This window comes from Manacus vitellinus, unplaced genomic scaffold (assembly GCF_001715985.3).
Source record: "Manacus vitellinus isolate BGI_N305 unplaced genomic scaffold, ASM171598v3 scaffold_21_pilon, whole genome shotgun sequence".
In the NCBI taxonomy this organism is placed as follows: Eukaryota; Metazoa; Chordata; class Aves; order Passeriformes; family Pipridae; genus Manacus; species Manacus vitellinus.
The window spans coordinates 7,956,484-7,972,528 of record NW_021939546.1 but is presented as its reverse complement, the minus strand read 5'-3'; the positions used below and the strand labels follow the sequence as shown (position 1 = coordinate 7,972,528).

Genomic DNA, 16,045 nt, shown 5'->3' with positions numbered 1-16,045 from the left:
AAAAGGAGGAATGTTGCCCCATCAGAGTCAGCTGTACCCCTTCCAAGCACTTACACCCCCTGATGTTGGTGTTTTCAGCATGTGCAGAAATCCACATGCTGCAGATTGCAGACGAAGTCCAACACCTCCACTCAGTCACTCTACAACCCATGTGACTCATTGGTACTTTAGTCTGTTTTCCAAGAGTCAATGTCAATTCAATTACAAAGCAGCTGGTCTAAACATTAGCCATTGTTCATTTCTTAACAGAAACATGCCTATTAATTATTCTACAAAAAGCTGAGAATGAAATAAATTAGTCCTGCCACAGCAAACAGATTTATATACACATATCCACACACAAATGGACAGCACACAACACAGCACCTCTAACTGAACAGTTTGTTTATGCTACCTCATTAAACTACTTGTCAAAGTATTTATTAGCTAATTTTTTATTCTAAATTCGAACTTCTATGTTTTACAGAAACAGAGCCAAACAGACATACACAGGGCTTTAAAAATCATCTCAGTATATATCCTTACCTTGTCTTGTTTTTGGTACGTTTGCTTAATAAATGAACGCGTGATTTCATGGAGCTGACGTAATGCTGGCACCACCCACACAAACTGAGGATTATTGTGCTGGGATGACTAGTAGTAGGAAAGGTAAAAACAGTTACACATGTGGTACATGCCCAACAACAGATCGACTTTCCCCTCAGACTCCTGGAAGACTAATGATGTCTATTAATGCTGTTGTTTCAAAACAACAGCTACGAGCTCTGCAGGCTCCAGTTACTTGTTCCTGGTCCCTTTCCAAACACACTCATGGTGCTCTTCTTCACTTTCTACAAGAAGTCCTTTGACACACATAAGCCATTTGGTTATCCCTGTTATTCAGCCAAAGTACCAGCTCCTTGCTAGAGAACATGCAAATTAAGTAGCGAAAAAGAACTCAGTTGCACCAGGGAGAGATGATAAACCACCACCTTCCTCAATTACAGGGGATGAAGCAGGCCTAAAACAGCATAAAAGGGCAAATCCAGTCAAATAATGTTGCTTACTGCTAAAGCAAGAATAATTAAAAAAAGAATCTCAAATACTACTAGGGGTTAAAAGAAGAAATTTCTGATTGGTGCTGCAAGGAGCCCTCTGATAGGAAGCAAAGGGTACTTAAGCTGCATTTTGAAAGAGATCCTACAAAGAATAACCCTCCTACCTCATTGTTAGACCTGCTCATCACTTTTCTGGAAGGCTTCATTTTCTGTAAAGTTTGACCACACAAACCAGTACTGAGGTTGCTTGTTCAGAGCAGTGATGTCTGGTTTAAATACTGACAACAACCAATACCACCTACACACTCAGAGAGGTTAGAGGAACCTGCCCATAACAGGTAGCTCTCCACTGAAGAATCCCTCATGTATTTGAGAATGCTGCCTCAATATTACATTCCCTCCCAGTTTATTTCTTTATGATCCCTAATGAAGGGAAATAAGAACACAATGTATTTTAGAAGTCTGCTGTATGGTTACTCCAATCCCTTCTAGTTTACAATTACAGCTTTTGTTAGTGCTTCCCACTGCAGCATCTCTGTAAAAGCCTTGCCAGAATATAATTAAAAGGAATGAGATTAGGAAAGCATAAGAGAAGATCCAAAAGAAAAAAACTACAACTTTCAGACATTGAGAATTCAAGATTTGAAATCCATATTCATGAGCACACAGAAGTGTGATCAATATCGAGAAGCAACATTACATGCCTTCTGAGCAACTTACATCCTCTACAGATGCTGCAACACAGACAAAACCTAATTTATCATGAAAGAAATGAATAAAAAAAGTACAAGCCTTTTTCTTTATTTAGACCATACTTCAGACTGAAAAAAAAGGAGACAGGAGCATTCCTGCAGGCCTCAAGAAAAACTGCCTGCTATGTGAACAGTGCAGATAGAATATATGCAGTCTCTTAAGCTGTGCACATCTCTGCTGCTGCCAGGAAACAGCACAAGCAGCTGTGGGAATGGCTTCTTTATGTTATATGAAGAGAGTTCAAGTATTTTATTAAAATACAAAACTACTACAATTTAAATATTGATTTGCATTTTGAGACTTAATGGTCATGCCAGAACACATGCTTAACTCAGAGAAAACTAATCTAGGCTTTCACATGAAAGGGACAGTTAAAATACTGACATACCTTTATAGTGGTTCCATTTGCAAATTCTAACCTTGGGCCCATCCTGGTAGTTTCCCATAAACTGATCACTCCTTGTGCTGAAAATTTGCTTAAAACAAAGGCAAGAGACTTACTATGAGTCTCATGGTCAACAAAGTGGCTCACACAAAGCCTACCCCTCTCGTGGACTCCCCAAGGTAAGAACTTACAGATGGGACACACAATTTGTGCATCTTGAAAGAAAGGGCAACATCAAGGCTAGGTAAGATCTCATTTTGGAAAAGATAAAATAATAAACCAACCCTCTTTATATCTTCTATGCATTTGATGATATAGCTTCTTTTGATTGCCTCTTTCACTGCATAAGCATCACTGAGGATTGTCAGATGTTCCTCCAAGGCCTGCTGAATAAGACTACATGGTAATGTTGGAAGGTGAGCCAGCTCCCAAAGTACCTCCAGAACCTAGAGGAAGAAGTGGAAGAATAGTCAGGACCTAGGAAGTACAGAGACTAGCAACTATACGTTGAATAAACGAGAAATTCAAACTAAAACCATTCACGTGCCTTTCCAGTGGTTGTTTCCACACGTGCTTCTCGACCAATGCGCCCGATCAGGCTCAGCAGCTTCTGTCTCACCCTGTCACTCTCTGTCTCCCAGCTCTGGATAGCAAAGAAATCACCAAGCACTGTTAAGTCTGTTAAGTCTCAAATGTACACAAAAATGTAATTCACAACTGTTTTACTGCAGGAAAATCAAATATAAACAAATATGTTTCCACCATATGTATTTCCTTATTTCTGTTACCGAGAGTTACAGGACTAATTTCCCCAACTCTTTTTTCAAATATAAACTATTAGAGAATAAATATAAAATATTTTAGGTACCTTAGGACTGGCTATATAATGTACTTAAAAGCTAAGTCAATTAGCAATACAGTAACAGATTAGGTTTCTGGGATAACATAAAAATTAGTAGGAAAAGTGTTATTTTTTTATAGCAAATTTTACATTTATATAAAAAATACAAATGCATTCAAGGCATTTGCCTTTCAATACACTGTGTGCATAAGTACATCTCATCAATTCTCTTCCTAAGGAATGTAAATTCATATGAAAACTTACCTTTTGTATTAAAACAAATAAATGGTTGAGCTGATCAGAACTAAACTTCACAGCAGCTGCAGCAATAATGGTATGTATGTTTTCAATCACAGTAGAGGATTGTCCTGACTGAAAAGAAGAAGGAAAACACAAGATGGTAGGTCTTTAACCCAAATGAGATAGAGAAAAACTTTCATGTAAGCATTATCTTACTGTTCATGCTAATGAGAAAGAATAGCAGATTTTGACATTTTAGAAAAACAAGGTCAAAATAACTGTCTGTGCTCCTCATTTGCCTGGCAGAGAGGTCTGGTCAGAGAGAAGTAATTCTAAAGCAGGAAAGAAAAAGTCTGCCATTATTACAGCAGCTTCTACCTGCTGCAGTGGGAGTAATACAAACATCATCATTTTTATTGCTTGGTGAAGTTCATGTGTGGGGTGTTGCATCTCTGACACCCTATAAGGCTTTACTCAAAAGTGAGCAATACAAAAATCTCCTCCCACACGGATGGAGGCACCATGGTAACAACAGCCAGAGAGGGGGAGGAAGTTTTGTGTTTTATTAAAGAATAAAAGCGAGCGAACTAGAATCATATTTCAGCTCTACTAAGCATTAAAGACTTGCTGCTATGCCCGCACATACGGCAGGGCTGACAATATTCAATGAGTTTAGTCTGAAACATCAACATTTGGACAGAGAAGAAAAGCATTTCCTGCAGGGGAAGATTAGTTTTTGGTCAAAGTTTCCACGTGTCATTTGCATTAAACACTCAAACCACCTTTCCCACACAGTGGTAAGTTGCATATACATAAAGTGAAAGCCAAAAGACGACTTGTCATTATATGGTCAATTATATGTAGGTACTGCAAGGTAAATGGGAATTCATACAGGTTGAGCCCACTCTCTTTGAAGTCACACTGTAAACCACATTCAAATTCATACCTCCAGTTACAAAAATTAAAATACTTAGGCATGGTCTTTGGGCTGGACAAACACTTTGTCACCTTTTTCAGGCTGCCAACCTCTTATTCCAATGAAATATTTTTGCAGCCCCTTAGCACACAGTGCTACAGAACTGAACTTCATCATAGGATTTAACAACTGTGTTACGAGAAATTGCCAGAACAGTTGATTTTAAATGGTAAAGGAAAAAGTAAAAGAAAGCCTCTGCATTAATTATACTGTTAAAATCCCAATATCTCCACCTTGCAATAGAGATGCATAGATTATAAGCAAAATAAATACCATCATTACAATGTGTGCTTCTGAAAGACAGTCTAAAAGCACCTGCCTAGCCTTGGTTGCTTACCTGAATTCTCCAAATTTTAGTGAGCTCATCTAAAGATAATTTACTGCCCAGTAGTTCAATAATTCCCTTTATACGATCACAGTATTGCGCTTGGTCTATATTACCTGTCAAACAAAGAAAGGCAACTAAATTAATACATTTAAAACAGTATTTGATACACTAAATGAATGAGAATAAACAAGTTCTTTTAAAAGGAAGAAGAACAAAGCAATCTTAATTTGAAAATTCTTTCTGTACTGTTACAGATAAGTCTATCAGTACAAAGAAAAAGAACAAGGCTCTTTCCACTTTTATTTTTTTTACTTCATAAAAGTGATAGCAGTCCACCCCTGTAAAACATTACCAGTTGGGAAAGAAAATCCTCTTTTCTCTCTTTTCTAGAGGCTAACAATATATAAACTGACATTAAAAACCCAGGGTACAGCAGAAGACATCTGCACAGATGTCAAACAGAGGACTAGACTATAGTAGCAGAATTTGCAGAATTTTACTTTATTTTGAAGACGACAAAGCCTTGAACTCTCCTGCTAATACTGTTAAATTAAAATGTATTGAAAGGGACAGATGAAATTTTAAAATTTAAATCCTTCAAAGCACGTGCCAAAAGTCTTCGTGGGAGTTCTTACCTTCTAGAGCAATCGACAGAACCGAATTCTCTACGAGCCAATTTAGCAGGCGGTCTGTATCTATCGCATTCTTCACCGACTTGGAGACAGTGCTGTCTTCTATTAATTTTGTTACCTAGAAGTTGCAAACTGTGAGATTCTAACAGTGATTGCCACATGCATTATACAGGCACACAATGAAATCTATTCAAAAAGGCTTATTATGAAGCTTAAGCAGGAATCCCAAAATATTTTGAGTACAGGAAGTGTTTGGGATTTTTTTTGTTTGGTTGTTTTTGGTGGCTTGTTGGATTTTTTGTTCATTTATTTGTTTGGTTTTGTTTTTTAATAAGCTGTTTAAAAGCAAATTCCTAACCAGAAACACCTTCTCATCAGTCTCTGATGCAGCAGAATCTTATTCTCATTATGACACAGAAAAGCTGGCCTGTGCTGCCAGGTATCTCTCTACAGATACACCAGAAGTAGGTTATCTCAGCCTTCTGCTTGTTACGCTCAAATCAGTGTCCTATTTTTTATCCAATACTGAACTGATACAGGCTCCTCACTCTAGGGAGAAAGAGCACATTTCTGCTACAGCCTTCAAAAGCTGCACTCTTATAACTTCACACAGATACACAGCATTTATGATTAAGGACCAAACAGCAATGAGGTCTAACATCTCAATTTTCCAATAAATAAAGAAGGAAAAAGCACAAAAGAGGGACTCAAACACTACACTCTCTGCACACAACCATAATAAAAAAATGCAATTACATAGTGCAATGACCTGATACGAGTGGACTGAGATATAAGTGGAGGTTTAAGTCCTATTTGGTCTTTTTCTGTTTTCTACCATTAAAAGGAAAAAAAAGGGATATGCCACAGGATACTCAGGATTATCTCAAAATGAATATTGAACGAATAACATGGACCATTGCCTATAAATCAATCTCAAACCACACTTCTTAGGAAAGGTTCAAGTTATGTCTAGTTCTTTCTAGTTTGGAGGCCACAACCCTTGCAGTGGCTAACAAATATTAAAACAACTCCTGAATAAATACCACAAACAACTCCTGTCATATTAACTTGTTTTGGTATTTATCGTGAACTGAGCTTTTGCTAAGGCAACATAATTTGTAAAGAAATATTGTGCCACCTCTTTTTTTAAGGTTGTGGTTTTGGTGGCTTATTAACAACCTATCCCACTTACACACATGCTCAATGAGCACACACACACATACAAAGCAAACCTACTTCTTTGAGGGAATTCATCTTTGCACTGAAGTGAGGAGATTTCAACATGCGCAGCAGGATGTCCAGCCGTAAGTCATCGACTGCAGTGACCAGATCAGGTTGGAAGCGCATACACAGCAGTTTGATACCAGACAAGAGCTCAGGGATACTGACTAGTCTCTGTTTAAAACAAAACAAAAAAGGACAAATAGAGACATTGCTATTTTTGCTATTCTGTTTCAAAGGTCTGTGATCCACAAAGAGTAGGTTTAGTGACCCAGCACAGACTCTTTAATCTATGAAATATAGTACCATGTACATCTTAAAGTATTACTTGTACTCCAGAAATTTTAAGATAACAAAACTATCGGTTAAAGCCACAGATTTGGTACACTAAATTGCTCCCCTGTAGCTCCACAACCTATGAATACTTTCCAGTTAACAATTAACAATTTAAGTCTTATCTAAAAAGTCAACACTCAAAAATTTAATAGAACTGAATGCCAAATTCAGGGTAATGCAGGAAGTAGCCACAAGTTATTTAAATGGACACTTTACCAACAACTACCAAATTCTCAGAAGCAAACAGCTAATGCAACAGTCATATGCACACAAATTATATGAATTTCACTGACTGCATGATAGGAACCATCTTCAAGTCAGTTAGAGAAGCAAGCATTCAACATACTGCACAAGGGGACCAATAAAACCAAAAATTCAACAGCAAAAGTGGCAAAAAATTTTAAAAAGGGTCATAATGTTAGATATCTACTGAAAAAGGTATTGAATGGAATTGGGTAAATGCATTTTGATCTATGTCATTCAGTCACAGATCGACGACAGAATTCAGAACAGGCTGTATTTTTGCCAGGGAAAATAAAGCTATTGTTTTAGTCTACATTGCCAGCATTTCCAAAACACACAGGAAGTTATTCCTAAATATTTAATATGTAAAACATTACCTTGTCTTTCAAGTCCTTCTCTTCTACATTCTGTACATATTTAATCATTTTATGAATGACTGGATCCAGCATGGGCTAAAGAATGTGAGAAAAGGTATGACAATCATTTTAATGTTTCCTGAAATCAATTACACTACTCGAAAGATGTGGCTGCAGCAAAATGAAATACTTAGCTGAAAGCTCACCATTAGCTTAGACGTAAAGCAACACCTATAACATACATAAAACTATCCTGAGAGCTATGTCCAGAAAAAGAAGCAATTAGAGTAAGAACCCATTTCACATCACTGTAATGCAGCTTTACAAAAACTGACAGACTGATGGACCTCTCAAAATGCATCAGTTATTAGGTGCATGTGCCTCTCTGACTCTCATGGGCTTCTAAACTATATCCTCTTCAAATAAATATTTTTAGTCACGTACTAACTCAATATTTTTTGTTGGTGAGTGCAGATGTGAAGCCTGGAGTGCATTTGCACATACGAATATATCATAGTGAAATTTTTTTTGCAGTACCACAATTTTTGCAGTGTAAACTCTCATATTAATGTGTTTGATCTCAGGCAGCAAGTTAAACTAAATGCAAAACCCATCCATCAGGCTGGATTCATTTCCCACATGGTTTACACAGATGAAGCTTACTAATGGCCATGGTAAAGCTTCTCGCTGTTGCAGATGCAGATACGTGACTACAGATCACTGCTTAGAAAAAGAATCTAAACATTGTCTGAGCCCTTTATTCATCACCTTCAGGGTGCTCAAAATGGTTCCTTTACTTTCTGCAATGTTAGGTTTGAAGGATTTTCAAATTAGTCACCAGTTTCACACCAACACAGTTGGAAGCAAATTTTCAGTCCTCTGACAACTCATAACAAAGACATTTTACCTGTACTACAGAAGAGTTAAGATATTCTGCACAAACTCCAAATGGCTGAACTAATGCAGAGATTGCCTGAAAGACAGACAGCAAGTATTTAGGGGCACATGTAAGAGATCTTTGCATAGTTAGCAATCTATATCTTAAAAAGCAAACGAAGATGAACAAGTATTATTTATCTCATACAGTAATTTCCAGTCACTTGCAACGATTGTTGTAAAGGACTTGTACACCAAAAACAACACATAGTTCAGGAAAGATTTACTCTATGGCACACACTAGAGTATGTGCTACATATTAGATATGTTATACATGGCATACAGTATGTGTTATATACTTTTGCCTGGAATAAAAAGTGCCTTCCCCGTTTTCACTAGTCTTGGTCCTCTCATCATCCTGTTCAGTCTTCTCTGACTGATCCTGTTTCAGTCAGAGAAATAAACAGACGGAAAGGAACACATCACATTTTGCTTGCTCTCTACAGCAATGAGAAGTGTGAATGCAAAATTTAAGGTTAAAGCCATATGGCAAATTTCTTTCCCCAAGCATTACGTGGGAGAAAGCTCTTGTAAATGTGTCATATACATGTCAAGATCCCTTCAACGCATGATTTTAAAGTGGTATCTATTATCAAAGAAATTAAATGTATAAAGGCATTATCAAAATTGGTTTCTTCTCACATTGGATCAAGAAATGTAAAACTGAGTGTGCACCAGTGCAATCAAAGGCCTAAATTAAGTGACACTGACCCAGATTTCCTTCCTAAGCAAGCAGTTATTAATCATTAAACAAAGTCAAGTCAAAGTTTCCACTGAAGGACTGGGATGTAAATGGTGTTTCCTTACTCTTCTGTCATGCTCACATATCTCTGTATAAAGCAACAAATATCAATATCCCAAGAAAATAAGTTGAATTCTCTCTAATGGCATTTCACTGAAAGCAGACTGATTTTGTACTGGGGGATAAGGGTTCCAAATGACATTGTTTGCTTTTACCCTCCTCATTCTTCAAACCGTGAAAGATTCATAAGTCTCCTGAATATAGGTTAGGAAGCTAAAACTAGCCAAGTTAGGCTTTGACACCAAAAACAGTTTAGCACTGTTGAACCATTCAGTTTTTAGACACAGTTTTTGAAAAGTTGTTTAGGATTAGACACTGTCTTTCTAAGGATTTTTTTCCTTAAACTATGATTTTTATAATAAATGACAGAAGTCAATTCACTTGCAGCTAAATTCAGCTATGGATAAAGTAAACAGAAAACCAGGGACATACTGGTGAACATACAGTGAAACTACTTTGATTGACATTTAACCAGAAGGCTGAATGTCAGCAAAAAGGTACACTAATTTTCCCTCTTTTCTGTGACGTCTCCAAAGCTCTTCAGTCAGAACTCTTCTGTACAACCTCATTTGACCTTCAGTCTGACAGCACTTCTCCAGGGCTCTGTGGGAATGTTGCTCTGATACCAAAGCAAAGGTAAGAGCATTGCCAAAAGGGACACTGCTTGTTCTACGTGAAGGGTGTAAAGGAAAGGGAGAAGTCTCATGACAGAAGATGAACTCACCCCAAGTTCAATATCTTCTGAATTGAGTTTGGACTGAATTGCTGAAAATCCACCCAACTCTGCAAACTGAAAGAAAATAATCAGTATTATGTAGTTAACTACAGTATTAAATAAGAGATCATAGAAAATACTTCACTAACAGTTACCAAGATGCCTACAAGTACCCTCTGACATGGAATATTCCACTCAAAATAAGCTTTATGTTTTCATGAGAATTCAGGGGCACACTGGAGAATTCAATGCAATTATACCTGGTTCCAGAGTTTAAACATCAAGCTACAAACTCTGTCGTCAGTAAAAAAGGACATAGGGAAGAAAGTGAGACCACATACAGCAACAGCTGACTAGCCCGACACTTTTGACTGGAAGACTTTTGCTTGCAGCCTAAGCTGAGCTCTTGACTTCCTCTAGCCATAGCTACCATGCTAGGGTAAGGGTGCTCAAGGGAGAAGGTAGCAATTCAACAAGATGTAGTTTGCAAGGCCCTTCCCTACATACAGGCAGGATTAAGATCTCAAACTGTATTTTTGTGGTTGTCAGAAAAGTGAAAAAATGAGTCGGAGTGGGGTGAGAGGGAACAAAAATTATCTCTGAAGACAAATAATTTAAGTGACAAACAACAATTCTGCTTGGTTTACATTTACATACCCTGTTTACCAGATCCACCAGCCACCCGTGAGGTTCCTTGAACAATAAGAACATCAACAAGTTAGTAGCTGCAACATCAACGCTAAACATTTGTCTTCTAAAACAGGAATTTGGACAGACACATTCAGCCCATTAACCCACACCTCAAATGTTATGTTAACACACTGTTATTTCAAAGGAAACAGCAGGTGTTTGTAACAGCTCCTTTACTAAGCACATAGCTGGAGTTCTGGTTGGTTCTCATGAGCATCATCCTTTTTTGGACTCTGCTTGACATCACTGCCCGTGTGCTGTGGCAACAGTACACACTGTGGCTGCTGACTCACAAGCAACTGTATTTATAGAACATTAGCAGCGTGGAACAGTGCTAAAGAACCTTTCCCAAAGCAGCAGATGTAGAATTTTCTTTCTGTGGCCACAAACTTGTTTCCTGAAGGAGAGATCAACTCCACTGATTCTGTTTTAGACCCACCCATCTGGAACAACAGCGACAAGACAGTGCAAACCTCAAAAACTGCCTCCTTGGTCTGACATGAGGATATCATACCCCTTGCTGTCAGAAAAGCATGAATTCTCTGCTAGAACTGAACACTTGGAGTTATCCTGGTCATTTCACACTCAACAATCAAACAGATGTCAGTCCTTAGATACACAGATCTACCCGTTATGTACTTCATGTCTAAAGCAGCACACAGACTGTTGTGTTACTTTAGACATGAAAGTACAGAAGTTTCTAAATCTAGCCTCTAACAGAGAACTGGGACAATTTGAGAGGACAAATTCATTTCTACAGACCAACATATACTGCAGATGTATTTGCTATAATTCTTGGTGACACATTTAAGCTTTCTTGTGCTATAAATACCTACTAATCAAACAATCTTTTCTGAAACAAAAACATCTACACTAAAAGTAGTTTTTAGGGCATGGTCATGCTTACCTTTTGAAATGTGGATATGGGTGAGACAGCATGCATGTTCCCCTCCCCAAAGACTTCTGCCCAGTTTCTCTGGCACACCTTCATTCGATTCTTGAAATGATATTCATTGTCGGGATTAAATGCCTTGAAAGAACAATGAACACCATGGATTATGCCAGTCTCGAAACCTATCTTGATAATATCTGACTTCTTCAATCGAGCATTTTCTGGGTTGGCAGTTAAAGATCTAGCAAAAAATAACGTTGAACAGAAGTCCCCTGCTCCAGCCTCTCAGTTCTCATTGTATAAAGCATTCTGAAGCTTCCATTCTGTACAGACAATACCCAATAACCATGTGAGCCAGAGAGCTGTAAAAAGGGGAGCTCAACTCAAAGTACCAGTTTTAAAAAATAAACAGTGAAGTGACAGCAAATATGACTTTTTTTTTTTTTGAGACTGCTAGTTTTCAGAAGTTTTGAACAGTACTCACCCCTTTGAATTGTATGCTGGATGTAAAATATCTGCAAGCAGTGGCTGCAGATTTTAAAACAAAAAACTACAACTCACAGTTGGAAAAAGCATCAAGACCATAAATACAAAATGCCAAATACCCAGATATCAGAGATTGCATCAGAGAGTCAAATACCATTGTAAGTACACCGAGCAGGCCCACGGGAATAGGATCTTGTTTTACTCTCTCTGCAACCAGGTCCACTAGCAGCATAAGCATGTTGTATATTCCTTCATGGATTTCAGTTCCCCATTTGTGAACGGCACTAGATGTTAACAGCTTAAAAAGAAAAAAAAGTGATTTTTTTTTTAAAGTTTGAGCACAATCACAAAACAGGAGAAAGACTGTTTCCAGAGCAAATGCTTCCTTGGAGTGCACTAATCACTATCTGGTGTGTTTTTCAGACGTTCTTCCTGCACTAATGCCTTAAGAGTTAATTCAATTTGTAATTTAGCTGAAGAACACCTTAAATCACACTTCATGACAGAAAATAAAATGTATCAAACTGTTTTCCATTTCCACGCACTGGTAAAGACTGTAACCTTTGCAAAGAACAACTAATATGAAACTAATTTGCTTGCAGATTGAACTCACAAGTATTAAATCTTCAAGTAGGCAGTCACAAAGCTGAACTGATTGAGCTGTAATAACCATTTACTAATTCACACTTTTTGAGCAGCCTCTATTGGAAAACAAAGGCCATGTACCATGAAGAGAGAGGTATTTAATCTGCTTCCCACCTACTGAAACACGTTCTTTGAATCTGGTCTCATGTTCTTTATAAAGGACACTAGGCTGCCATCTGCAAACTTCATTTAATGTCTGCTAGCTGGGTCTGAACAGAAGCAGTTAAAAAACTTAATAGTTTAAATACAATTATTTTTTGTACCATTAATAGCGTTTCTTGCAAATATTTCAGCAAATTGTAATTCAGCACATTCTAAACTTAGATTTCTACAGATTATTCTTCTGCAGGAACTATCTACACCATTTATTTTATATGCAAAAAACATCAAGTGATATAAAACTATAGTATGTAAGATTATTACTTTGATAGCCAAATGGAAAAAGAATTTTTCCCTTAAATTTCTATCTTCCCTAAATATAATTATATTCTCATTAATTTAAGACTAGGACTGAGTAACTTTTAAAAAGGTGTATATGTGTTTTTATGCATATGGTTGAAAAACTGGGCAAGAAATTTAGACAGTATCCAAAATGGATGGAATGGTGGGAAGTGAATTGGTTTGGGAAGCTCTTTAGAGAAAAGTCACAGAGACCCAGAGAAACACAAGGCATTAAACACTGAGGGGAAAGACAAATTCTAAATGGATTGTGAAAAGAAATTAGCAATCCTCTGAAGAAGGAGCAGAAAGAATAGCTAAGGGAAATCAGACTGTGAACTTGCCACTAATGACCTTATCCAAGGGTCTTTAAACCTGTCTTTAGGCTCTGCTAATTATTACAGAGCTCTTCATTTAAGGGAAAAAAGTAAAGAAAAAAAGCTTTGTATGATTTTAATCTAAGTTTCTGTATGTTTTAGTCTAGGAAAATAATTTGAGTGTGACTGTAATCTAAGAACACACTCAGCAGTTGCCATAGTTTCTCAAGTCTGGATTACAAAACACTACTTCTGCCATGAACAATGCAAAGAAACATTGAATTAGTCTGCTGTACCTACTTACCTTTTTAAATGCTTCAGGCATGCATCTGTCCATAAATCTCTTGCAATTCTCATCGGAATCAGAAAGACCTTTACAGAAATGAGAGTGCATTTAAAAAGTATTTTTAAAATATACTTTTTAAGATTACTTCAGGGATCTCATCACAAGCTTTTGGGAACACCAACCCAAACCAGCAGTAAAAAAATGCTACTGTTCATTCATAAGTAGCATGCTTTTTCAGCAACAAGTCAAGAGAACTGCCTTTCAGAACTAAGGAGTTTCACAATGTCCACCTTTAACAACCTCTTTAAGCATTCTCACCATAAGTAACTTGTAAGCTTCAAAGTTTACAATTTGTACATCATTACTGATGCTTTACAGCCTCCATCCAAGCCCAAATCTAAGCACAGCCTTCTAACACAGATTAGAAGCAAAGAAGCAAATCAGAATCACTTAACAACTTGTATTCTTCCAAGAGATTACAACATCCCTTTAGTCTGCCATCAGGCATGACAGAAAAAACATCTTGTACTCTCATTATATACCAGTTGTTGGGCGTGGTGCCTCCTTAACACTCTTAACCCCAGCCAAACTACTGAATACAGAAAAGTCAAATTCGGGTCTAACACAATACAAGCATTTCACTAGGGAAAAACAACGAGTTATACAAGCGTGCCACAGCATGGATTTAGATGACAGCTTGTTTTTACGAATGGAAAAATAACCAGCACAATGACAGAAACGAGTCAGTAATTCAGCTCTGAAAAACTGTAATTTCTACAATCATTAGAACATAAAGAAACATGTGCTCCCGTTTTTAAAAAAGCTTAAGTGAACAAATTATTTCAGAGAAAAAGAAAAGAGATCAACATTCTTTTTACAGCATTGGGTGGAACAGTTCACTGTTAACCACTTTCCCAGAGATGTGATCAGGGTGCCAAGTAAACAACTGCTAGATTAAAGTGAAACACACAACTGCCCAGCATACTGTCTGTGACATCCTTTGAACATATAACCCGTATATTTGTGGAAAGAGAACTTACCCAGTCTTGCTAGGTAGGTGGATGCAATTAGGCACTTGCCTAGAGACTCCTCCCGCTTGTAGGGTATGGACCAGTGATCTGTTAAAACTCTGCTCTCCAGTTCATACAAGTTAGTTGTTGGAAACTCAATCCCTTCACCGGAGCAATTCCCATTTTCATCATTTTTCTGGAGGGGGAGGGAAAAAAAGACGTTCAGGTAAAGCAATTTCTCAGACAAATTAAAGGGTTTTGTAGCTTCAGAAAAGGTAGCTGTGCTTGTAACAAGCATGTCAAACTCTCAACCCTGAGGCTGCTTGTGTTTTTCAAAGTAGAATTTAACATTTCAATTTGAAGGGATTACATACCTGTATGTATTTCATGCTACTATGTTTACATAACTAATTGTTAACTAATTGCCTATTTAAGAGGCAAATCTTGTTCCTTAGCATATCAGATCTTAGAGCCAAGTGATAAGTACTTCCAGTCCCTGTGAGACTGTAGAGTACAAATCTTGATCTCCATAGATCTGCATATTAATCCTCTGTTCAACAACTGCTCTAGAATATGGGAACAGTTTATTCTAAGAGAGGTGCACTTCATCCCATCACATCAAGAAATACTGGACACTGTTCCAGTACAGTGGGATTTTTTTATTAGCTAATGAAGAAAAATGTGCATCTCAAATATAATTGTCCAACAAGGAAACTGCAATTGTCCTTCTCCTGAAGTCAAAACGAGTTACTGGCAAATATAACAGAAGGGAACAGGGAAAAGACAAGCAGAGGACTCCAGCTAAGCTTTACAGGTTTCCTTGCTAGTGCCACTAAACAGCAGCTCTTTCTGTGTACAGGACACAGAATTACCCCCTGGTCTTCACTGAGTACCATGTTAGGTAACCGTCTCAGCAGCGCCAAATGAAGAGCAGACAAGTTATTCATTTATTTTCTTTTGTTTGTTTTTTAACTTTGCATCCAGCTACCCAATGTGTCAAAGAGTTCACATGGACTACCTTTCCCTGCCTCCACAACAGCAGGCAAGGCAAGCAGGAGAAAGGACAGAATGTCTGGATCAGGCCTGGCAGCAAATGGAGTGACTGCCAGAGACAGTGGAAAACACAACCACAGTGATGGTAACAAGATCCCACTGAGAGAGAAGCCAGAGACAGAGGGAGGAAGGACAAGCAGGAAATAGAGTAAAAAACAGACAGTGTCAGGAAAGTGAACAGAATAGAAATAAACCAAAAGAAAGAACCGAACTCTGGAGGACGCGGTATACAAAGAATTAAGTCAATGTATGTGCACAAGTGTGCTTCCAGCCCTCTGACTGCATTTGCTATTCGTAGGATTAGACTTGTTTTTAAAAAAGTAAATGTGTCATTCACATAATGGTTCAAAAATACTGAGCCAAGAGAACAGCATAAAGCTTATATTTAAAGTTCACTGATTGCACACAGGGGTTGGACTTACAGTTT

General features: G+C 37.7%; 1 protein-coding gene across 1 annotated transcript in view; it reads right to left on the bottom strand.

Moving 5' to 3' along the window:
* Window positions 1–14,954, bottom strand: part of USP24 (ubiquitin specific peptidase 24) — a 49,721-nt gene extending 34,767 nt beyond the window's left edge. Inside the window, exons 1-16 of the mRNA XM_029959746.1 lie at window positions 14,940–14,954; window positions 14,596–14,761; window positions 13,574–13,641; window positions 12,024–12,167; window positions 11,399–11,521; window positions 10,459–10,494; window positions 9,811–9,876; window positions 8,256–8,321; window positions 7,370–7,444; window positions 6,429–6,587; window positions 5,196–5,310; window positions 4,570–4,673; window positions 3,281–3,388; window positions 2,723–2,818; window positions 2,460–2,621; window positions 526–633 (exon numbers count right to left, since the gene is read on the bottom strand). Of these exons, the coding sequence (XP_029815606.1) occupies window positions 526–633; window positions 2,460–2,621; window positions 2,723–2,818; window positions 3,281–3,388; window positions 4,570–4,673; window positions 5,196–5,310; window positions 6,429–6,587; window positions 7,370–7,444; window positions 8,256–8,321; window positions 9,811–9,876; window positions 10,459–10,494; window positions 11,399–11,521; window positions 12,024–12,167; window positions 13,574–13,641; window positions 14,596–14,761; window positions 14,940–14,954 (1,611 nt within the window). The remainder of the gene's footprint in view (window positions 1–525; window positions 634–2,459; window positions 2,622–2,722; window positions 2,819–3,280; window positions 3,389–4,569; window positions 4,674–5,195; window positions 5,311–6,428; window positions 6,588–7,369; window positions 7,445–8,255; window positions 8,322–9,810; window positions 9,877–10,458; window positions 10,495–11,398; window positions 11,522–12,023; window positions 12,168–13,573; window positions 13,642–14,595; window positions 14,762–14,939) is intronic.
* Between the last annotated feature and the right edge of the window lie 1,091 nt (window positions 14,955–16,045).